The 25,760-nt window shown below is 35.7% G+C and overlaps 1 protein-coding gene across 3 annotated transcripts in view; it reads right to left on the bottom strand.

Annotated features, from left to right (window-relative positions):
* The window catches only part of PRIM2 (DNA primase subunit 2), a 344,380-nt gene that overhangs the window by 266,190 nt on the left and 52,430 nt on the right, over positions 1-25,760 (bottom strand). For all 3 annotated transcript variants that reach the window (XM_007095550.2, XM_042986602.1, XM_042986603.1), the window contains 2 exons: positions 13,295-13,396; positions 11,050-11,187 (listed from right to left, as the gene is read on the bottom strand). In XM_007095550.2, coding sequence (XP_007095612.1) covers positions 11,050-11,187; positions 13,295-13,396 — 240 coding nt within the window. The remainder of the gene's footprint in view (positions 1-11,049; positions 11,188-13,294; positions 13,397-25,760) is intronic.

Here is a 25,760-nt window from a genome sequence, read left to right as displayed (position 1 = left end):
TGTGTATGTTTTATATGTATCTCCCTCCCATTCTCATTCTTTCATTAATGATGACTCAAACCTTTAAGAAAACTAAAATTCAGGAGCAACTTGGTTGTTCAGTCCATTGAGCATCTAACTTCGGCTCAGGTCATGATCTCATGGTTCCTGAGTTCAAGCCCCATATCAGGCTCTCTGCTGTCAGCACAGAGCCCGCTTCAGATCCTCTGTTCTCCTCTCTCTCTGCATCTCCCCTGTTTATGCTCTCTCTCTCTCTCAAAAATAAATAAAACATTGGGGCGCCTGGGTGGCTCAGTTGGTTAAACATCTGACTTCGGCTCAGTTGATAATCTCAAGGTCTGTGAGTTCGAGCCCCACATTGGGGCTGTCAGCACAGATCCTGGAACCTGTGTCAGATTCTGTGTCTCCTTCTCTTTCTGCCCCTCCTCTGCTTTTCCTCTATCTCTGTCTCTCAAAAATAAATAAACAAAAATAAATAAATAAATAAATAAATAAATAAATAAAGCAAGCATTTAAAAAAAACACTAAAATTCCAAATTGTCTAATCAGTACTTTTCAATGCCCAGTCACTGTTACAAATTACACTCTAAACATCTAATCAATCCTCAAACATTTTTCATATTCCGAGCTCCCTTGTGCAAATTTTTTAAACTGGATAACTAAATATAACACTGTATGCTATATGTCAGCTAACTGGAATTAAAATTAAAAAATAAATAAAATATAAAAATACTTCATATTTTTAAAAATTGGAAAACTAACAGGTGATGCGTCTTTCCTTGCAGTGACTGAATAAATTTTTGCTCTAAGAGAGTAAAAATGTCAAAGATTTGAATTTACAAGTACCCCCCCAAAAAAAAACCTATTTCAGTATTCAGCTGTTTCCTAGCAACTGAATCTGTTGATATTTTCTCATCACAAGTATAAAAATCTGTATTTCAGTATACTCAGATATCAGTTAAAGCAATGCAGCTGAGCAAAAAAATAATAAGTAAACCATAAATAATGGCATAAATTTATGGCATTTTCTAACCAATCTAGGCTACAGCCTTAAAATGGGTAACTATAATTCTTAAATATGATAAATGACCTGAGAAACAGGAGTACTTATGAAAGAGTGTAGGAGGGATCTTTTCTGTGACTGGGGGTAGGTAGGGTGCACAGAGGACAAGAGGTGACCACAAAAATAGTAACCTAAGAATTACTCTAGAGAGTTAGTCCAACTATGAAGAATGAAGCTGCTATTCTCAAGGTGGCTAGAGTTTAAGCCTGGTTTATGCTGCATCATGAGAGTTTCTAAACAAAATACAAAATTCATATCTTACATACTCCAGAGGAAAACCGTCAAAAGAGTTAACTACTGCAGCCAACTGAAGGAGTTCTTCAGAAGTGTTTTGAGGTTATAAACAGTTGCACTTAACACATTATCAAGATTTCATTCTTTTATAAACCGTACACTAAAGTGCAACCTCAATTTAACTTTAGCTTCCTCGATATAGCCAGAGAAAATATAAACAGGCAGTTCTCACAAGGTACTTCATAAGATCCTGAGGACCTTTTCTGCACAAGGCACTGTGACAGGCTTCAAAGATAATTAAGCTGAATACAGCACAATGCCTACAATAGAGAAGTAGAGTATGGCTCGATCTCTACCCTGGTGAATTCTACATTTAAAACACGTAATGAAAATATTTATTGAGGGCAAGTGAGAGAAAGCAGTAGAAGGGCAGAGGTATTTGACTGGGCCGGGGAGAGGCAAAAAAGTGTAGCAAAAAGGAAGGCTACTGGACTTAATGAGCTTGGGGAGACCTGGGTCCTTTACTAATTAGCTGAATGAATTCTGATAAACCATTCACCCTTTGTGAGGCTAACCTTTCAAGGGCAAAATGAAGAGACATTGCTGGTATTTACTGAGAGCCTCTCATAATAAGAAAGCATTGCACTAAAGTACTACCATACATAATAGGACAAGAAAGCATGCCCGCTGATATCTATAAACTTAGAGTTTGCCTTCTAGTCACCAAGAATCGGGGCAAGAAAGCACAAATTATTACCACACAGCTCTAAAATCCTTTCCTGCTCTAAAGAAATCTGTGTATATGTACCGCTAACATTTCCTGGCAAAAAGCAAAGAAAACGTGAAATAAGTGGTTCATTAAAATTCTTGCCACCAATAATTTCCATAAACACAAAATGCAAAACTGCACTAAGCACTATTGGGGGAAATAAAAAGAAAAGTCAAAACCTCTTAAAATACTATTCTTCCCAAGAACTAAACCCTTCAAATGAGTATCTAAAAAATATACAGCACTTTGCAACTTTTAAAAAAAGCACTTTCATATACATTACTGATTTTCCTCAGTGAGTAAAACCTTTCTATCAAAAATCTAGAATATTTCACTAAGACAAGAAAATAACTGTTACTGAATCTTATTCTGTGAATGGTGCCAAAAGTCTCATTTTGTAAAGTAAAATACAATTGGTGAAAAAAGCCAAGACTGATTTGTTCATTTGTGGTATCCAACTCATAGCACCTGACTCATCCCCACACCCAACCTTGAAATTGTTTGGTATTTGATCCTCTTCTCTCTTTATTCTTTACTCCTTAGAAATTGAACCCACTATTTCATGTTCAAAAACTTCACAACCATGTGTGACTCCCAAATCAATGTCTTCGTCTCCAAGCACTCTTCTAAGTTTCAACCCAGATTTACTAGAACACCCTATTAGTCCAAGAAATTCAACACGCCCAATACAAAAATCATTTTCTCTCTCAAACAGCTCTTACATTCCTATTGCTAAAACACTCTCCAATGGTAACACCAGCAATTGATCAGTATTGTTTCCAAAATGGATAATGAAAGATGACCTACTGAGATAGGGAAAGAAATTATTAAATATCTATTCCTATTTTCTTCTAATTCTTTTTTAAAAGCACCCTTTTCTAATATCTACATCTGTACATTAAAGATGTGTGATATTTTAACAGGGAGTATACCAAAAATGTCTGGAAACCATTAGCATACAGACTAAAACTCAAACTCCTTAGCCTAGTGATATGCATTGCTACAGTTTATCTTCTACTATTCATCACAGGCATTAAATCTAAGCAAACAAACCACTAACCAGTCCCCAAACACAGCCCAGACATTCCAGCAACCCAATCATTTAGCTTTACTGCTCTCTGCAAACTGTTCATCTCCCTATAGCAAATCACCTAAAGCCAACGTCAATTCCATCCTTTCTCAAAATTCCCTGTGTTGAGGGGACAAAACTATCAGGACAATCCCCATTACCAACCTAGTCACTGAGTCTTTAATGTACACACTTTAGCTCCCCCTACTAGATAAGATAGTTCTTAAGGGTCAAAGCCCTGTCTCATAAATTTCCCATCTCCCTTAGTACCAAGGCACTTATATAGTAAACCTGACATGTTTAAAAAATGCTTGTTGAATGGACAAAATTGTAAGCTGGACATTATATAACGCTTAATAACAGTATATATTAATAAATTAATACCATTTTTTTTTTTATTTTAGAGAGAGAGCACAAGTGAGGGAGAAGGGCAGAGAGAGAGGGAGAGAGCTTAGTGTGGAGCCTGACACGGGGCTCAATCTCACAACCATGAGATCATGACCTGAGCTGAATCAAGAGGTGGATGCTTAATTGACTGAGCCACCCAGGCGTCCCTAACTGTATCTTTTTAAGGAGTTGTATTATCAAGGGATTTATATTTTTTTTAAACTGAGCAAATATTAAAAATTATATTAGGGTCCGGTTACAGAGGAGGCATAAAGGTTGAATTAGGAGCTGAGATACAATGAATTGATAACTAGTTAGGGGAAAAAGAATGAAGGAAAGATATATTTCTTTGCCTCACATAACAATTTTAGAAGCTTTGGCCAGTTCTTTCAGTTAATAGTTTATTTTTTTTAATAACTTTCTGTTTACCCACATATTGTTTTGGGTACTAGGGACACAGTACTTAACAAGATAGATAGATGAAATTTTTTTTTATAAAGCTTATTTTGTAGTGGAGGTAGACAATTACCAAAGAAATAAACAATAACAATATTATATCTAACATGAAGGAGCCAGCTGAACAAATACAGAGGAAAATGTGTTTTAGGCAGGAGACAATCATGGCACTTTTGCAGAATAAAAAAGGCCAGTATGGCTGGAGTGTCATGAGCAAGCAGAAGGTGGTACAAGATGGGACTACGGTAACTATCTATAGGACAAATTCATTAAAATTAAGTCAGAATCCTAAAGTGGAACATGGACATACCCTATTTACCCTACATTTCCAATCCTAGGCATATAACAACAGAACTGTGTTTTCCAAAAATGTCCTAGAATGTTTGGAGCAGCAGTATTAGTAATAACGAAAAGAAAGAAAACAAAACCAAATGTCTCTCAACAACAGAATGAGAAAATACACTAAGTCAATCAGAATTGAGATGAATCAAAATCGTGGATTACCTAACAGGATCCAATAAAAACAGCATATCACCAGTTTTATGATATTCCTGCTCAAGATGTATAACTTGAATCTTAACATGCAGAAACATCAAACAAATCCCAACAGAAATATTCTACAAAATAACTAGCCTATTTTCTTCAAAAGCAACAAAGTCATAAAAGTCGAAACTAAGAACCTGTTCCAGACAGACTAAAGAGACATAACTAAATAATACATGCAATAGAAGATTGGATCCTTCTGAAATAAAGGACATGATAGAGGCAACTGTGAAACTTGAATGGGGTCTGAGGATTAGCTGGTAGTCATGTATTGGTGCTAATGTGCTTATTTTGAAAGGTGAACTGTGGTTATATAGGAGAACATCTTTGTTTATAAGAATTACACCCTAAAGTACTGGGGGGTAATGAGACATCAGGTTGGGAACTTATTCTCAAATGGCTGTGGCAAAAAGCTAGTTTTTTACTTGCAACTGTTTTTGAATTGCAATTTCAAAATTGTAAAAGATTATCAATTTTGTTTAAAAGTTATTTCGGGGGGAGAAAAGAATAAGCAGGAGGGAAGCAACAGAAAGGAATTCAAAGTTCATATGTTACGTATGTTTTTAATGTGTATTTATTTTGAGAGAGAGAAAAAGAGAGAGTGCAATCAAGGGAGGGGTAGAGTGACAGGGAGATAGAAACAATCCCAAGCAGAGAGAAATCTCTGAGCTGTCATTGCAAAGTCTGATGCAGGGCTCAAACTCATGAACCGTGAGATCGAGAGTCAGAAGCTTAACCAACTGAGCCACACAGGTACCCCCATATGCTGTATTTTTTACCAACAAGATACAAAACTTAAATGCAATTTGCTGAAAAAAATAAAGATATTACTAACTTAAGAACTTAAAGAGTTTGCCCTTGGGACACATGGGTGGCTAAGTGAATTAAGCATCCCACTCTTGGTTTTGGCTCAGGTCACGATCTAATGGTTCTTGGGTTCAAAGCCCCATAGCAGGCTCTGTGCTGTCAGTGTAGGCCTGCTTAGGATTTCTTTCTCCCTCTCTCTCTGCCCCTCTCCCTCTCTCTCTCAAAATAAATAAACTTTAAAAAAAAAGTTTGTCCTTAACCTCAGTATATTTAGAGGTTGCATCCTCTGCACAAAACAAAAAAATAAACTTTGCAAAAACCTGCACATATCCTTTCTACATTAAATTATTAGGAAGATAAACTGAAAAAAACTGAATAGCAAATATGCATGTGCCCATTTTTTATTAGTAAGAAAAACTTTCTTTCAGAAGCACCCGAACAATTCAAATTTTCAGCCAAATTACATATACTATGTACACAGACTAACAATTTGGAAGAAAAAAAAAGAAAATAAAACTTTCCTTTTCAAAATCTTTTCAAAACTTTTCAAAATCAGCACAGGGATGTTACCAATACTCTAGAAGCTTTCTGCAAATGTACGATGATATTTTTGGTTGTCATGGGAACTGGGGAGGGCCACTATTAGCATTTAGTAAATTAGAGCTAGAGATGCCCAACATCCTGAAAAGTATACAGCTGTTTCACACAAAGAAGTGTTGTCCAAAATGTCAGCAGAGAGAAAAATGGGTGAACAAAACCAGTAATAATAACACAAGGGGAATGGGCAACCAGGAGGCAAACATCAGTGTTTGCCACAGAGATTCATAGCAGTGAAAGACACTATCTTCATCTGTAAATAGATGATGGTCCAACATAAGTCACAGACAACTAAAGAAACTACTTAAAAACATCAACTATACTGAGGATTTTTTAAATATGAAAAATACAGAATTAGAGAGAAAGAAGATTTAAGTTAGTTAACACCTATGATACTAGGTGGTTTCATTAACTGCCTTATCAGTCAAACCACAGGTAATATTTTAGTCTTCGCAAATGCTGAAATAGCTGAATTATACATGTTTAGGTAACCCCGGTCAGTAATAAAAATTATTTATGCCAGAAAATATAACAATTTTTAATTCAAAAGAAAAGGTTGGCCTATCATTCTACTGTGTGTATAGGTATAAAGAGTAACATCACAACTTTAAAGTTCTCTTCTGCACCAAGTACCAAAAATAGTATTTTTAAAAACTAAATTCCTATTAAAAGGCAACAATACTGCAAAATGTGTATTTTTATTCAAGTATAATAAACATACAGTGTTATATTATTTCAGGTGTACAATATAATGATATAACAATTCTATATATTGCTCAATGTTCATCTTGATTAGTGTATACTCTTAATCCCCTTCGCCTATTTCACATAACCCCCACCCACCCTCCCTCTGGTAACCATCAATTAGTTCTCTGTATTTCAGAGCCTGCTTCTTGTCTCTATTTTCCTTTGGTTTCTTAAAGTCCACATTAAGTGGAATCATATGGTATTTGTCTTTCTCTGACTTATTTCACTTAGCATTATACCCTTTATATCCATCCATGTTGTTGCAAATAGCAAGATTTCATTCTTCATGGCTGAATAATATTCGTGTATGTGTACATCTTCTTTACCCATTCATCTATCAATGGACAGTTAGGTTACTTCCATGTTTTGGCTATTATAAATAATGTAGCAAAATGTAAGGGTGCATATATCTTTTTGAATTAGTGTTTTCATATTCTTTGGGCAAATAGTAGTGGAATTGCTGGATCATATGGTAATCCTATTTTTAATTTTTTGAGGAAACTCTATAGTGTTTTCCACAGTGACTGCACAACTTTGAATTCTTATCAACAGTGCACAAGGGTTCCTTTTATTCTGCATCCTTGCCAATACTTGTTTCTTGTGTTTTGGGTTTTAGCCATTCTCTCAGGCGTGAGGTGATATCTCATTGTGGTTTTAATTTGCATTTTCCTGATGATGAGTGATGCTGGGCATCTTTTCATGTATCTCTTGGCCATCTATATGTCTTCTCTGGAAAAATGTCTATTGAGATTCTTTGCCCATTTTTTATCAGATTATTTTTTTGGTGTTGAGTTGTATTAAGTTCTTAATACATCTGGACATTAACTCCTTATCAGACACATTATTTGCAAATCTCTCTCATTTGGAAGGCTTTTAGTTTTGTTAATGTTTCCTTTGCTTTGCAAAAGCTTTTTATTTTGGTGTAGTCCCAATAGTTTAATTTTGCTTTCCTTTCCTTTGCCAAAGGAAACTACCTAGAGAAATGTTCCTACAGCTGATGTCCAAGACATTACTGCCCGTTTTCTTCCAGTACTTTTATGGTTTCAGGTCTCACATTTAGGTCCTTCATCCATTTTGAATTGATTTTTATATATCATGCAAGAAAGTGGTCCAGTTTCATTCTTTTGCATGTAGCTATCCAGTTTTCACATTTACTGAAAAGACTTTCCTCTTGTATATTCTTGCCTCCTTTGTCATAGATTAATTGATCATCAAAGCATGAGTTTATTTCTGACTCTCTATTCTGTTCCATTGATCAATATTTATATTTTTGTGCCAGGATATGACTGTTTTGCTTACTATAGCTTTGTAGTCTACCTTGAAATCTGAGATTGTGACACCTCTTTTTTTGCTCTTTCTTCAGATTGGCTATTCGGGGACTTTTATAGTTCCATACAAATTTTAGGGTTATTTGTTCTAGTTCTACGGAAAATGCTATTGGCATTTTGATAGGGATTGCATTAGTTCTGTAGATTTCTTTGGGTAGAATGGACATTTAAACAGTATTAGTTCTCCCAATCCATGAACATGGAATATCTTTCCCTTTGTAGATGTCATCTTCAGTTTCTTTCATCAGTGTTTTACAGTTTTCAGAGTACAGGTCTTTCACTTCTGTTGTTCAGTTTATTCCTAAGCACTTTATCTGATTTGTTTTTTCAAATACCTTTTTTGGTACTTGATTCAGAACTTCAAGTTTACGTGATGTGGCTCTTTTTAAGCTATACTAATTACAGTTAGAAGTATAGGCCAACCTTTCCTTTGGAGTTAAAAAGTATATTTTCTGGTATAAATCATTTTAATCACTGACTGAGATTACCTAAATGTGTATAATTCAGCTATATCAGCATGTGGGCGTGATTATAAACAGAAATGTTTCCTTGGGGCGCCTGGGTGGCTCAGACGGTTGAGCATCCAACTTCAGCTTAGGTCATGATCTTGCAGTTCATGAGTTCGAGCCCTGCGTCAGACTCTGTGCTGACAGCTCAGGGCCTGGAGCCTGCTTCGGATTCTGTGTCTCCCTCTCTCTCTGCCCCTTCCCCACTCACGCTCTGTCTCTCAAAAATGAATAAACGTTAAAAAAAAAAATTTTAAACAAAATGTTTTCTTAATTTCTCTTTCAGCTACTTATTATTAGTGTATAGAAAGGCAATATTTCTGAATATGAGTTGTATATCCTATGACCTTCCTGATTTCATTTATCAGCTCTAGTAGTTTTTTAGTGGAATCTTTCCGATTTTCTACATACAGTATCACGTCATCTGCAAAGAGTAAAATTTTTACTTCTTCCTTACCACTTTGGATATCTTTTATTTCTTTTTCTTGTCTGACTGCTCTGGCTAGGACTTCCAAAACTACGCTGAATAAAAGAGGGACAGTGGACATCCTGGTCTCATTCCTGATCTTAAGGGAAAAGTTCTCAGTTTTTCACCACAGAGTATTATGTTGTTATATGGCTTTTATTATGTTGAGGTAAGTTCCCTCTAAACCTGTATTACTGAGTTTTAATGATGAATGATGTTGTACTTCTCAAATGCTTTTTCTACATCTACTGAAACAATCATATGGTTTTTACCTCTTTTTGATGTGATTTATCACATTGATTTGTGAATATCAAACCACCCTTGCATACCTGGAAGAAATCCAACTTGATCCTGGTGAATGATTTTTTTTAATGGATTGTTGGATTCAGTTTGCTAATATTTTGTTGAAGATTTTTGTATCTATGTTCATCAGAGATATTGGCCTATAGTACTTTTTTGTAGTATCTTTTGGTATGAGGGTAATGCTGACCTCATAAAATGAACGAAGCTTTCCTTCCTCCTCTATGTTTTGAAATAGTTTGAGAAGAATACGTATTAACTCTTCTTTAAATGTTTGGTAGAATTTGCCTGTGAAGCCATCTGTCCCTGGACTTTTGTTTTTTGCGAGTTTTTTGATTACCAACTCAATGTAATTGCTAGTAATGAGTCTGCTCAAATTTTCTATTTCTTCATGTTTCAGTTTTGGAAGGTTAAATGCTTCTAGGAATTCATCTGTTCCTTCTAGGTTGTTCAATTTGGTGGCATATAATTTTTCATAATATTCTCTTACAATCCTTTATATTTCTGTGGTGTTGGTTGTTACTTCTTTCCTTTCTGATTTTATAGGAGTCCTTGCTCTTTTTTTCTTGAGTCTTGCTAAAAGTTTATCAATTTTGTTGATCTTTTCAAAGAACCAGCTCTGGTTCTGTTCTATTGTTTCTTTAGTCTCTATTTCACTTCTTTCCACTCTAATCTTTATTATTCCCTTTCTTCTACTGGCTTTCAGCTTTGTTTGTTCTTCTTGACTTGACCACTACTGTTATTATCCTCCCTCTTAGACCTGCTTTTGCTGCATCCCCTAAGTTTGGGCACTGTATTTTCATTTGTTTCCATGTTATCTTTTGATTTCCTATTTCTTTGTCGACCCATTCATTATTTAGCAGCATGTATGTAACCTCCAAGTATTTGTGTTCTTTCCGAGGTTTTTCTGTGATGATTTCTAGTTCTATATTACTGTGACTCCAAAAAATGTATGACATGATTTCAATCTTCTGGAATTTGTTGAAACTTGTTTTGTGGCCTAATGTGATCTATTCTGAAGACTGTTCCATGTGCACTTGAAAAGAATGTGCATTCTGCTATTTGGGGATAGAATATTCTGAACAAATCTGTTATATCCATCTGGTTCAATGTGTCATTCAAAGCCACTGTTTCTTACTGATTTTCTGTCTGGATGAGCAACTCAGTGATTTAAGTGGGGTGTTCAGAGCCCCTACCAAAACATATATATTTTTTAAGATGTTATCACTTAATTGTAACACTTGCAACAAATCCATTGAAAAGCACTGATCGTGTTATTTATTCAAACAGCTACCACCAATTGCATTCAGCAGGTTGTTTGCTGCAGCCCTAGCATATCACTGTTTTTATTACTTAATATAAAGACTTTCTTCTACATTACCCTCTACTGACACAAAATACCAATTTAGGACAGAAATCTAGGTGTTATATACACCACAGGCCACAACAAATGTGAAGGGCCTTATATGAAATGCATCTCCAAGGAAAAAAGGCATGACCTTGCAGACATAACCCATAGAAGCTTCTCACAAAATTAATCAGCTCACTATTAGTATTACTATGAGAAAGATAAGTAAGAAAACTAATTATGGGCAGTAACAAATAAAAACTTAGTGCTTCCAGAATTACCAGTACATCATAAGCAATTTGAATGTTGTTATAAAAATTAAATTAACTTATTTCTGAAGAAGTGTAGAATAAAACTACCAAGGGTATATAATTAAAACATGTGTCTGTGGACATAAAGTAAAAAACAGAAATAAAGTGAAATACTTACTGCCAAAGCCTTGGACAGCTTGGCTCTAAATTCGTTCAGGACAATTGCCACAATATCTTTAAGTGGTACATAAGCAAAGCCATCTTCCAAATAGACTTTCCTTCCTCGGAACAAATCCAGAGCATCAGCAAAAGGGATCTGAATTCATGTGAAACAGGGAAAGTAAGTCGGTACCTGTCATGAAATCCTCCTAAGTCTTCATACATACTAAGTCTAAACAAAATACTTCCTGCGAGAAATTCATTTGTCCCAGCAGATTAAAAAAAAAAAAAAAAAAAAATCTATTTTTTAAAGCTAAACAATAAACATTAGGAAGAGATGACAGCCAAAAATGTGCTCATTTCAGAGTAGATGATTTGAAAAATAACTTAGTATGCATTATTTTACTCTTAACTCATGAATTTACAAATTAAAATCCTCAGAATTTTAAACTCTCAACTCAAGCCCTCTAAGCACATTGCATTCCCCTCATATGACATTTTCCACAACTTTATTCTGCATCTATTATCTATATACAATATGTTCAGTGCTGAAAATTACTAAAGTAATTCCAAATTTCTTCATCTGTTTCCATTCTTTCTCCAGAAAAATATATTGGAAAAGCTAATCTCAATACTAAGAAATGGAAATAGTAAGTGTTCAGTTCTGCTACTGAAGTATTTGCCAGTAAATACCATTTAAAAAAAAAAATACCACTCCACTTGCATTTTTTAAAATCCTAAGACCTACCCTAAAATTTTATGATATGAGCAGAATATGGTATTAGTAAACTGAAAATCATCCTCTTTCTACAATATAGTTTTTCTTTTTAAAAATGAGGTTAAAAAATCAGGTGAAACAAATAATCCCCAAATTGCCTAGTCACCCAAGTTTTAGAGGAATTAAATCAATATGCCTAAGATTCTTCCATATATCCAATACCACCACCCAATAAGCAAATCATGTTTTTTTTAACAGATCTGTTACTAAAGTTCATCACAGTCCTAAAGTTCATCACATAGTTGAGAAAACAAGACAGACACATATGGGAAGTCAAACAGCTCTACAGGGTGGTATGTGTCTGACACAGCACCAAACAACTTACACAGAACATATTAGAGGAAGAGGTTAGAGGGTTTATTTCAATGATGCAGGGAAGAGATGGGAATAGTTTGGAAACATGAGTTCTAGTCCAAGTTCTGTGACTGACCAGACTTATGATTTCTACACATTTAATGAATGCTTCTAAACCATGGTGGCCAAATCTACAAAACGGGGGAAGGGGAGAAAGGGATGGTATAAATGACCCTTAGGGGTTCTTTAGCTCCAATATTCCATGATTCTAGATTAAGGTAGTCACAGTGGAAATAAAAATGCCCAAGGAGAAGCAGAAAATGATGTGAAGGCAGAGTTATGGGAAATGTGTGGTATGGGAGGAATAAATGTTGATTCCCATACTCTAAGTTTGGGAAGCTTACTGAATGGTGGCCTAACGAGTAGAAGGCGGAAGCCTAAATAGGGAGCTCATGTGGAAGCAGGATTTTAAACTACTGGCACTCACCAACAATAATCAGTACATCCTTTTCAAAGGAAATTGTAGTGTTACAACTGTCAGATTTTAAAATCACTTTCAGCTCTCCCCCTTCCCCTTCTGAATTATTCAGTCCAAAAGCTGTTCACTGGGTGCAAGCAAAGTAGGTACCTGTGCTGAGGAATAGAAGGCAGCAGAAGTGGCCTGGTTCAAGAGGTCAGAACCTGAGTAGGTTAAAGAAGGTCTTGCCATGAGAGAGCAAGTAGGAAGATGGCATCATAGCCCAAACAGGATAAGAAAGAGTGCAGGTGGAGAAGACAGTCCAAGCATGGCATCAGAGCCCAAGAGTGATGTAAAAGGCTATCACACAGCAGTGATCCAGAACGAAGTGTTGAAGTCAAGTAGACTTCAAGGAGGGGAGAGTACTCCTGCCAGTGCAACTCAGCATGACGTGTAAAAGCCTAAGCATTGTGAGCAGACTATTTCTTGAAGAGAATGGTCTGCCTTGGCAGGGTCAGAGTTCCAACAAGGTTACAAGGGTATGTAGGCTATGTAGGAGGACAGCCCAGCACAGAAGGGTTGGCACACCCTCAGTGGGGTGAAAATGAATTCTGAACAGGACAGAGAGAAGCTACAGTGACCAGAGGCTATACAACTGTATTAATTAAATACATATATAAAGCTCAATGTGATATATTTAACAAAACCCAGGAAGTATTTTAGAAGTTTATGTACCTTATAAACTGACTCCAACTCCAACTCCGACTTAGGTGCACTCGAAGAGGTTGATGAAGCAATAATCTCATGTTCTCGGAGACTCCTCTCTTCATCACTTATCTAAAAGGAAATACATTTTATGTGGTTTAAGAAATTAAAATTTTTAAAAGAAATTAAGCCTTCATTCAATAAAACACTTTCCTATTCTAGTAAAGATACTGTACTTTCACAAAATTTTTTTTAAAAATCCTGATATCTCAAATAATTCCTAATATGAGTACTAAATCATTAAGAAAGTCAAAATATGAAAGAAATTTTAAATTCAACATACTTTCAAATTCCTACTCTGCCAATTTCTTTTTTTTTTTTTAAGTTTATTTTGAAAGAGAGACCAAGAGTGCATGCGAGAGGGGGAGGGGCAGAGAAAAGAATCCCAAGCAGGCTCCACCCTGCCAGGGAGGAGCCTGACATGTGGCTTGAATCCATGACCAGTGAGATCATGACCTGAGCCAAAACCAAGAGTCAGATCTTAACCAACTGAGCCACCCAGGCACCTCTACTGTGCCAACTTCTGAAGACATATACCACAAAGGAACAACAGCAAAAAGAAAAAGTATTATACTAGGAAAGAAATTATAATAAAAACACAGGCTAATACAGACCAAAAAGAACCATAATCTTAATTCAAGAGTTATATTAATTTCTTAAACTATGTATTTGCAGGGGCACCTGGGTCACTCAGCTGATTAAGTATCAGATTCTTAATTTTGGCTCAGGTCATGATCTCACAGTTCATGAGAAGATAGAGCCCCGGGTAGGGCTCTGTGTTAACAGCGCAGAACCTGCTTGGGATTCTCTCTCTCCTCTCTCTCTCTGCTTCCCCCCTGTTCGAGTTCACGTACATGCTCTCTCTCAAAATAAACATACATTTAAAAAAAATGCATATTTGCATTTAAGAGTGGTTTAACTGTTTTGTGTTTTTTTTTTAATGTTTATTTTTGAGAGAGAGACAGACAGAGTGCAGGGAGGAAGGGCAGAGAGAGAGGGAGACAAAGAATCGGAACTAAGCTCCAGGCTCTGAGCTGTGCACACAGAGCCTGATGTGAGGCTCAAACTCATAAACCATGAGATCATGACCTGAGCCAAAGTTGGACACTTAACCAACTGAGACACCCAGGTGCACCAGTTTAACTATTTCTCAATTTTCTTTTTTACCAATTTAAGTTTTTTTAATGTTTATTTATTTTGAGAGAGACAGAGCATGCATGCAAGCAGCGGAGCGGCAAAGACAGAGATAGAGAGTCCCAAGCAGCCTCCACGCTGTCAGTGTAGAGCCCAATGCTGGGGATCTCATGACCTGAGCTGAAGTCAAGAGGATGCTTACCCAACTGAGCCACCCAGGCACCCCCTAAAGATTTTATTCTTAAGCAATCTCCACACCCAACATGGGGCTCAAACTCACAATCCCAAGATCAAGAATCATGTGCTCAGGATGCCTGGGTGGCTCAGTCAGCTAAGCATCCAACTTCGGCTCAGGTCTTGATATCACCGTTCACAGGTTGGAGCCCCATGTCAGGCTCTCTGCTGTCAGGACAGAGCCCACTTCAGAACCTCTGTCCCCCTCTCTCTGCCCCTCCCCTACTCGTTATCTCTTTCTCTCAAAATAAATAAACTTCAAAAAAAAAAAAAAAAAAGAACCGTGTGCTCTACGGACGGAGTCAGCCAGGTGCCCCTATTTCTCAATTTTCTAGCCATACACAACAACTTCAAACTTAAACTACCAGCTTTCCTAGGAACAACTATAGATCTACTAGCTCAGACCATTATGTCTTCAAAAAGGAAAACACTGATCTGACTGGATAAGAATTTCAAACTTTGAGAAAAAGAAAAGATCTGAAAATGAAGATAAAATATAAACAACAAACTGAAAGGAATATTTATATCATTTAACATCCAAATTACTCTCAATAAACCCCTAGGTTGTAAGGACATAAGTACAGTAATCTAAAAGCAAAACACAAACAATAATCATATAAATGACAAAAATAAAAGTAAATTAAAATTCCATTCATTTATAATTGTCCAGATGATCAGCCTTTGTACCTTTCCTGATCACTTTTACAGTGATCTACATTGGTTAAGATTGGTTAGGTTATACTACAGTTAAAGAATTTGAAATTTTTAATGGGTTAACAAAAAATGGTATCTCCTGCTTTTCTGCATGTTCGTGAAGGGGTGGTGGGAAGGCGGCAATGGGAAGCAGGAACACTTCACTACCAGTGGTTCTCACCACGCAATCAGATAGCTTTTGGATGCTCCAATCTCCTGCATAATGGCAAACTGGTTCTTTCTAAAAGTTATACAGGTCAACTCCACTCACATTTCATTGACAACAGCAAATCTTACAGGTGTGCAATGTCCAAAGGAGCAGGAAGTATAATTCTACTACTTGCCCAGAAAGAAGGAAACCAAATTTACTGGTGAACAGCACCAATGATTATTGCAATCCATTCTTCCAGTCACTAATTTACAGTTCACTCAACTTATGCTACAAAATACATTCAATCCCATCACAAGTGAAATAATCTAAAAGTTCTATTCAGTAATGGCATTAGTCTCAAAGTTCAGCATCTGTGGATGATGCTTGGTGGTCTCTGTATTAGAAAACGATAAAGCTTCTCATTTCAAAGACAAGGTATCTATCCTCTGCACGTGCGTGCACACACACACACACACACACACTCAATAAACAGTACTAGAACAGGGACAGAATAACCATGGTAAACATTCCTATTTAGGACAGCGAAGAATGGGGAGGGGAGTCAATTAAAATAATAATGCCATATTAATTTATACCTATTAAAAAGGCAAAAATTAAAAAGACTTAGAAAACACAATGTCAGGACAATCTTTGTGTAGCGCACTTTGACAATACGTATCAAAAAGCCTTAAAACAAGCAGACCCTAACAATTTTACTTCCAGAATTAGTATGAAGTAAATTAACAGGACAAATACAAATAAAGGAATAATTTCTTTTCATCACAATATTATTTATAAAGTAAGAAAAAAAAAATCTCAATGTCCAACAACAGGTATTTGGTTAAAGAAGTAGAACATGATGTTTCAGTAAAGCAGGCTTTATAATTCAGGTCAATCTCTCACAAAAATCAAAGAAAGAATACTGATAAAAATTTTAACAGCATCTTCTTTAAAGCACAGATTAATATTCATATATAAAGTCAGATTCAAATGAAAGTGGAGTATCTAACAAAAGATCCCCCTACTTAAATGCCATTAATCAAATCCCAAGCCTTGAACATGTTTTAAAGTGGTCCTTGGTTCAAATACTCCAGACACCTGGCAGAAACAGACTCAAATCCTCTCTGAAGGGAAACACATTCCAGCATGCCTGAAACGATTCCTGCAAATACAGCTTCAAATACAATGTCAATCATATTGTCTTTTATAACAAGGTTGACAATAAAACATCTCTTCATGAGCAAAGAGAAAAAGACTCAAAGTATATAGATAATAACTATGTTAATATGTGTAAAGAAAAGACAAATATGACGATAGCTATATGAATGGGAAACTATAAAAAGTGATTTGCAAAAGAGAGAGATTCTAGAAACAGAAAAAAAACTCAGGAACAGAAATATAAATTCAGTGGAATCATAAAAAAAACCTCTTCAAGTTGTAGTGACTGTGGACTAGGTAGGTGATTCAGACCAATCCATCTGCATCAAAGTTCTCACAGGTTACTTGGGAACTGTCAGACTAACAGGTACGCCTTGTCATGTAAAGCCCGCTTTAATATTTGCTAAATTCTGGGAAAGCAGCTTCATAGAGACCCTGCCAAAAGTGGTAACTATGCCCCACTCTCTAGCACACTGAAGGACTTAATATTTGCTAAATTCTGGGAAAGCAGCTTCATGGAGACCCTGCCAAAAGTGGTAACTATGCCCTACTCCCTAGCACACTGAAGGACTTAAGTGGGTATGAACCAGAAGTTTATCAGCCTTCATATGGAGTTGCAGCCAAGTATTCAATTATTAGTGGGACAGGGACTTCAGATTTTAGATTTAAATTAAAATCATCCTGAACTAGCACTTCCTACAATCCCATGAAAGAAACAAATGAAAATCCTTTGGAAGAAAGACAATCCTCCTCGGCCTCAATAAATATGGTCCTCCAAATAACTTCCCAAATAGTCTCTAGCACACAAAAATAACAAAGTACACAAGGAAGTAAGACTCCATCAACAGGAACCAGATAGGTAAGACCAAAAAAGGGTAAGGACTGAAAAAGAATAAAATAGTCATTATTCACAGATTGTATGATTAGTATCCTTAGAAAATGCAGAAAAAGCCACAAATAATTAGACCTACTGAACTAATTAAACAAGATTTCTGGAGACAAGGTCAAATACAGAAAAACCAGTTGTATTTCTGTATGTCAGCAGCCAAATTCAATAATGGAACTTTTTAAGGTTACTCTTTACAAAAGGATTAAAACTATCAAGTACCTAGGAATAAATCTAACAAAAGACGTACAAGGCCCCCACAAAAAAAACAAAAACAAAAAAACAAAAAAAAACTATGATCTTACTTAGGGAAATTGGAGAAAACTAAAAATAACAGAGAGATATCCCATTTGTGCCAGAAGACCAAATATTGCAAATGTACTGCTTCTCCTCAAATTGACCTATAAATTCAAAACACTCTCAAAATTAGAACAGTTTCTGCATCTCTATGTGTGAACATTTACAAGTTGGTTCTAAAGTGTATATGGAGGGGCACCCTGGGTGGCTCAGCTAGTTGAGCATCCAACTCTTGATATCAGCTTAGGTCATGACCACACAGTCGTGAGATCAAACCCCACACAGGGCTCCATGCTAAGTGTCAAGCCTATTTAGGATTCCCTCTCTCCCTCCCTCTCTCTCTGTCCCTCCCCAGCACGTGTACACCATGCTCTCTTTCTCTAATAAATAGATAAACATTAAAAAAAATTATGAAATGTATATGGACACACAAAGGCCCCAAAATAGCCAAGACAGAAACAACAAAAAAAGATAACCACTTCAATGGAAAAATAAGCAAAAAACATGAATAGGCATTTAACAAATGAGAAAATTTAAAGGGTCAATAGTTCTATGAAAAGTTGCCCAATCTCCTTGGTCATCAGGTAAGCACAAATTAAAACTACAGTGAAAAACTCCATGACCTAACACTATACAACCATTAATAGTTAACATAAAAAAAAAAAAAAAAAAAAAAAAAAAAAACGTTGGTGAAGGTGTGGAGGAATTGGAACTCTCAAAGATTGTTGGTAGAAATACAAATGGTGCAGCCACCTTGGAAAAAGATCCACCACTTGGTTATAAAACTAATGACAGCTGCCACTATGACTCAAAAATCTGACTCCCAGGTATCTACCCAGGAAAAGTGAAAACATACGACCACAAAAAGACTTATTTAATCCCACTTATATAAAGTTCTAGAACAGGCAAAACTTCATGTGGTAGAAAAAGATGTGAACAGTGGTTTGCCTTTTGGAGGGCAGGAGCAGGGATTTTCTGGGAGGCTGCATGCAGAAACTTTTAGGGCTGACAGTTATGTTCTGTTATCTTGGGAAGTTTGAGTTGCACACGTTTATGCATCTGTCAGAACTCATGAATGGTGCACTTAAAATTTGTGCATTTCATTGTACGTAAGCTTTACCTTAAATAAAAAGAGAACTGTTAACAAACACTGAATTTCAGGATATACAGGTGGGAATTGTAACCACTTCTGTAACTTACTTAGAAATGGACTTACTCTGAAATGGATAGATACAGGAATGGAAAATAAGTGATAAACAAGTACAGTAAAATGTAAATTGTAGAATCTAGATGATGAGTACATATGGGTATTCACTATAAGATTCTTTCAACTTTTCTGTATTTTTGAATCTTCTCACATTACAATTTGGGGGGCAAAATAACACAATGAAGGTATTACTACTCACCAGAACTAAAATTAAGTTGGACAATACAGATGAATGTGTACAGCAATGAAATTCTTCAAAACCCACTGACAGCAGTACAAATTTGTATAAACATTTTAGAAAATCTGGCATTATCTTATAAGTTGAAGGTAAACATATCCCACAACCTAGCAATTTTTCTCCTAACTATATATACTAGAGCAGAGATAAGCAAACTTCTTCTAGGAAAGGCCCAATAGTTAAAATTTTAGGCTTTGTAAGCCACAAGGTCTCTTTCACAAGCACACTGTTTGTCCTTATGGAAAGGAAACAGCCATGTATAAATAAATGGATACAGTTGTGTTACAATAACACTGTATTTATGTACTCTGAAACTTATATTTCGTATAATAATTTTTCTTTAATAAGAAATCCTCTTTTAATTTTTTCAACTAATTAAACATGTAAAAACCAACCTTCACTCACAGGCCACACAGAAACAGCAGACGGGATTTGGCCCACAGGCCACATTTTGCTGAACCCTACCCTAGAGGAATGGATTTCAAGCAGTACTATTCATGAGAAACACCTAAAAGGTTTGTTAAAATAGAAACTGCTGCACCCGGCTCCTGCAGTTTGATTCATAATCTCTAGGGCAGGTCCCAAAAATTATCTAACAAGTTCCCAAGTGATGAGAATGTTCCAGTTCTCAGACCACAGCCCTTTAGAGAAGCATACATACAAAGAAACATGAACAAGCACTTATCATATAATCATAAAGCAACATTATTCACAACAGCCAAAAATTAAAACCCCAAAATGCATCAAAAGCAGAATAAATGTAATATATTTGTAGTATAGACTATGCAATAGCAAAAATAAACTTCACACACTATGCATAAATCTTAAAAACATATTAAGCAAAATAACCCAGATACAATATAAAACATAGCCCATTGCTCCATTTACATAAAGTTTTGTTTTAGTAAGAAAAATTATACTGTTTAGGGATGAACACTCAGGTGGTCAACTCAAGAGAAAAAAAGGAAAGGAAATGATTACCATAAAGTCAGACTTCAGTGGTTTCCTCTAAGAGAGAGAAGACAACTAGTTGAAGGAAAACACAGGGGGAACACAAGGATAAGTATGAAGAGTAAGAGTAATGCTTTATTCCTCACCTGGATGGCAGACTAGTGTTCACTTAATAATAATCTACTGAACTGTATCTTTTTGTTTTATATATATTTTTCTGGATATGTGTTAAACTTCCTACTCTTTAAAATACTAAAAAGGAAAACAGAACTATACCATAATGAAATATTCTACACTTGGTAAAATTCTTCTTAAAATTATGACAACTTATGATTATTGTTATAGAAAAATATCCATGAAATACTGTTAGCTGAAAGTAAATTAATACAGTTAGGTGAGGACAAATTAAAACAAACCTTTAAGAGATTCCATGCCAGTATCTGTGCCTAAGTTTATGTGTTGGGAGAAAGTTTAGACCAAAGTAAAACTGTCTAACTCTAGGTAAAGGGATTACATATTATTTTTATTTTCCTCCTTAAGCTTGCACATATTTTAGTAAATTTATTCCTTACCCATTTCATGAATGTTATTATAATGGTGTTTTTTAATTCAATTTCTAAATGTTGAATGCTTTCTTACATATCCTTTTACTTTGGAAGAAATTGTTGACTAGCTTAAGTCCTATAAGTATGAGAGTGACACTACAGAATCACCACTTTGCCATGGCTAATGATTTCCATATTTATCCAAATCTGTTGAGTCTAAGGTTAATGTTGCTTAACTACTAATATTAGTTAAGCTTTTCTTTCTCTGTGTTCCCTGAAAGGTAAAAATCAAGCATATTCTGAAAGCTACCTTAAAAGGAAATCTTAACCTGGAACAATGTTATGTTACAGAAATTAGGAAAAGAACACACTCTAGCTGAAGTGAGGCTGGGCCCAAACCATACCCATTCAACCCACCATCACTCCATTCCTGCCCTTCCGTTGCCCATTTCTATAGAGCACAGGCAGAAAAAGCTCTACAAAATAGTTAAGTAATAACACAAACCATACCATGAAGAGAATGCTGGCACTACAACTGAAACAGAATCACTGGCTGGTAGACAACTATCTCACCACCGTGTAATGGCTTAAAATGTCTGCTCACCAGCTGTTATATGAAAGCTGAAATAAAGTACAGAGGAGGCAGTTTAGGTGTGTCCACCCATAGATTATTAAAAAGCCAATGGAGGGTGAGGCCCATGCATACCATCTGCTAATTACACTAATTTATACTATTTCATTTAATCATATCAACAACCCTACAAGGTTGATATTATCTTAATTTAATTAATAGAAATAGAAATCAAATTGGATCTTCAACTAAAACCTGACACTGAAGTTCACAAGGCCATGCAAGCAGTCTCCAAATAAACAAGATGATGCTCTGCAAGAGAGGTGAACAAACATGTAACATCAAGAAAAAGTCGTTGATTAAAATCTTCAACTTTTTAATTCACCAAAAATTCCTTTTTGGTAATGAACAGGATAAAAATACCAACACTAGGGGCACCTGAGTGGCTCAGTTAAGTGTTAAGTTAAATTGGTTAAGCGTCCGACTTCGGACCGGGTCATGATTTCACAGTTCGTGGGTTCGAGCACCGCATTGGGCTCTCTGCCCTTAACATGGAGCCCACTTCAGATTCTGTTTCCCTCTCCCTCTCCCCTATTCATGCTCTCTCAAAAATAAACAAATATTAAAAAAAATTTTTTAAATACAGAAACTAAAAATGTAATATAACTAGATGTCATGGTAAGTGTTACAGGTAAAAATTTTAAAGGGTGTTAATAGCACAAATTCTATATAATCAGTACTCATTCTACAGTGTTTTAAGTTGAGGTTTAGCAATAGCAAGTATTTTCCTAAGAGCTAACACCAAATTATTCTGCTTCAGCATTTGTTTTATTTATGTCTCTGTTGACAGTATCTTCTCAACTTAATGGACTATTTACCTTTCCTTTGCATTCCATACAGGAAATCCTTCAAAACTTAAATGTGCAACCAGATACAAACTACAGAGAGTACTTGGACAAAGGCAGGTATATTTTAGACCAATTTTAGAGTCAAACTGTAATTCTCACACAGCAACTAATAAAGTAAGAAACTGATTAGGGAGATAAAATGAAAGGAGAAGGAATCTTAATGTCTTTATGAAAGTTTTATTTTTAAGTGAATTTCCAACTGGAAATATAAAAAGATAAAATAAAAATGTATTTTGAATTTGCTCAATGAACACTTACTTGAATTTAAATAAAATTCTAATATACATGTCTGTTCTCCCCACTATTGATGAAGATAATCATAACTGACTGTGTATACTGTTTTTTGCCCCCCAAAAGTGTAATGAATCAGCCTAAAAAACTGAAGTTCAAGTATGTTAACCCACAATGGCTCTTTTATGATCACTTACAAAGAAATAGGTATCTTTGAACGTATAGATGTTTCTCCTAATATTTTGGGTTCTAACTAAACAAATCCGACAGCAATATATAATGCTAATACTTCTCCAGGGTAATACAGTATCTCCCTTTCCCCTAAACTCAGCTCAAATATTTGCATTAACAATACCACAGGTGTTTGTAAGCAATTAATTGCTTACCTAGTAAATATCAGGGAAGCAGTGAAAGCACACATCACTTATGCAACATAATAAGTTACAAGACTTTACTTGTACAAATAGTCTTTTTTTTTTAATGTTTTTATTTATTTTTGAGACAGAGCATGAGTAGGGGAGGGGCAGAGAGAGAGGGAGACACAGAATCTGAAGCAGGCTCCAGGCTCTGAGCTGTCAGCACAGAGCCCGACGCGGGGCTCGAACTCACAGACTGTGAGATCATGACCTGAGCTAAAGTCGGATGCTTAACTGACTGAGCCACCCAGGTGCCCCAATAGTCTTTTGCCTTAGAAACAGAGTCAAGACTAAATTATTCTTTTAATTCAAAAATTTCTGAATAAAAACTAGAGTATTAAAGAATGTAATTAAAGGGACGCCTGGCTGGCTCTGTCAGTAGAACATGCTACTTTTGATCCTGGGGTCATGAGTTCAAGCCCCACACTGGGTATAAAGCTTACCAAAAAAAAAAAAAAAAAAATGTAGTAAGATTTTCTTTCATTGAAATGTTACCCTCCCCCAAAAGATAGGGGAAAAAATGCCTACTCTTGCTTAGATTAGAAATAATGAAAAAATTCTAAGGAATTCAATATGTTTCTAAATCATTCACCCAAAGAAACCAGGTGCATTCTAAATAACACATGTTCTATCTAAAATTCATGTCACTGCTTGTGTTATAGCCTTTCGGTAAATACTGTTTTTCCTTGGTGAATTAAAAAGTTCATCCGTTTGTCACACACATTCTATATTTTCATTTATCAATTTAGTTATAACCAAAATATAAACGGCCAAAGTAAGAAAATTCTCATCGGAAAACACAGGATGCTTTTACAAAACTTTATTAATTAGTATAAACTGCTACAGACTCGATTTTTTCAAATATCTAAAATAACTTTGAGTATTCTCTTCTGTTTTCTGTCTAAAAACTACAGGTAAAATATGAGCATATTTCATATTCTCAGACTCCCTCAATGAAGTTAGCTACTACATGCCCAGAAAATACCCTCTAAAACATCAAGACAAGATTAAATGGCTTCCTGCTTCTACAAAGAATCTCACGTAACAAAATAAAAACAGACACAGTGGAACAATTATAAAAGCAGAGTAACAGAGTGGAAAGTATATAGTTTTTAAATGCAGAACCCTGAGTTCACATCTTAAGTTAATTAACCTCTCTGCACCTCAGTTTCTTCATCAGTAAAATTAAAAAAGTAATACGTATTTTACATAGCTTTTAAGTAAAATAAAGTATGGAAAGTGCCTCAAATAGGCATCGCCAATAGCATGACCTTAATACATGGTAAATATTTATTATTAACATCACTAATGTTTACAGATTACATTTTGATTAGTTTCTGTTTTCCAGGCATAAATTGAAATGTTTGGGGCAACTAACCTAGTTTCTATACACTTGTCATTTTATTAAACATAGGACTGATCTCTGGGGGGTACTCAAAATAACTAATAAAGATCACTGCAACATCTTACAATCAAGGTGTATCACACTCCACAAAATAAACATCTTCCTGAAAAGAAGTATATAAACAAATTGCTCTAAACGAAATCAAATTTCCATAGTAACTGACATTACTATTCTACAGATGCTCAACCTTTACTCTGATTAATTTTCAATTAGCAAAGACCCTAAACATTTGAGCTCTGAAGTTCTTTTGTTTCCACCACGACTCACAATTCCCCACATCTCAATCCCTGTTATCCAGACACACCCACCAAACAGCACCTCAATGTTTCAAATGGCGTATGGTATAATGGTATAAATCTTTTTGTCAAACAGAAATTACTGGGCTTTAACAGTTTTGATAAAGCTGTATTTCTACATTTTATAATTAAACCGTTACAATTACATTGCTTTACATGCTGCTTTACTAACAATATTAAGTACTTGGGCTTTATGTTCTTTTTCTTTTTGATGTTCTCCATCAAACCAGGAACTGGGAGAGCAGCTTCACTCTGCCAGCTCTCCTAAAAAGAGATTAAAAGTGAGCTCTGGTGAGGCAAATGTTCCACAGAGTAACAAGTTAGAAGCTATCTGTGTAGACTGTATTGCTATTCACCCTGTGCAGAGTCCCGAACTAAGAGAGGGTTGTATGTCCCCTACCTGCTGGACTCCTACAATGCCATGTGACTTGCTTTGGCCAGTGAAATCTAAGTGACATGTGTCACACTCCAGCAAAAACTTCATAAGCACATTGTTTACCCAATTCTCTCCTCCCTCTGCCACAGCAACTGGTGAAATTTCAGATAACGCCTGCTCAACCAGTTTGAGTGCCAGCATCTATATGACACAGAGCAGGGCTAAAGATGGACCACACAATATATACAACATGAATGAGAAACAAACCTTTTTGATAGTCAACTGAAATTTAGGGCTCATTTGTTAACACTGCATAACCTATCCAGACTGGCAGAGTGATCTCCACGCTCTTTGGATCCCACATTTTCACAAACAAAATATCTTGAGCACACACTTTCTTCCACCATGTATTACTATGTATTATGTACTTAAAACATGCTTCCATCCCCTCAAAACTGTAAAGGGAAATTCAAACTATATAAGGCATATTATTTATTTCCTTCCCACACTCCCAAATGATCAACTTTAGCACATCACTTTGGAATCACTAGTCTATTACAAAGGCCTCTTAAGTAAAGATATAAATAAGGCTTCCCAGAGATTTCATCTATAAACTTCACATCAACAATATTCAATTCTGTTTATAAATAATTTTGGTCAGAAGACTTCTACTTGAATCCACACAGCTTTCTCTCTCTCAGACCCTGGTCCTTAAATAAGGCTGTATATTAGATCTGCG

This window comes from Panthera tigris, chromosome B2 (assembly GCF_018350195.1).
Source record: "Panthera tigris isolate Pti1 chromosome B2, P.tigris_Pti1_mat1.1, whole genome shotgun sequence".
Classification (NCBI taxonomy): Eukaryota; Metazoa; Chordata; class Mammalia; order Carnivora; family Felidae; genus Panthera; species Panthera tigris.
Note: the sequence above shows the minus strand (reverse complement) of the source record. Positions and strands in the feature narration are given on the sequence as shown.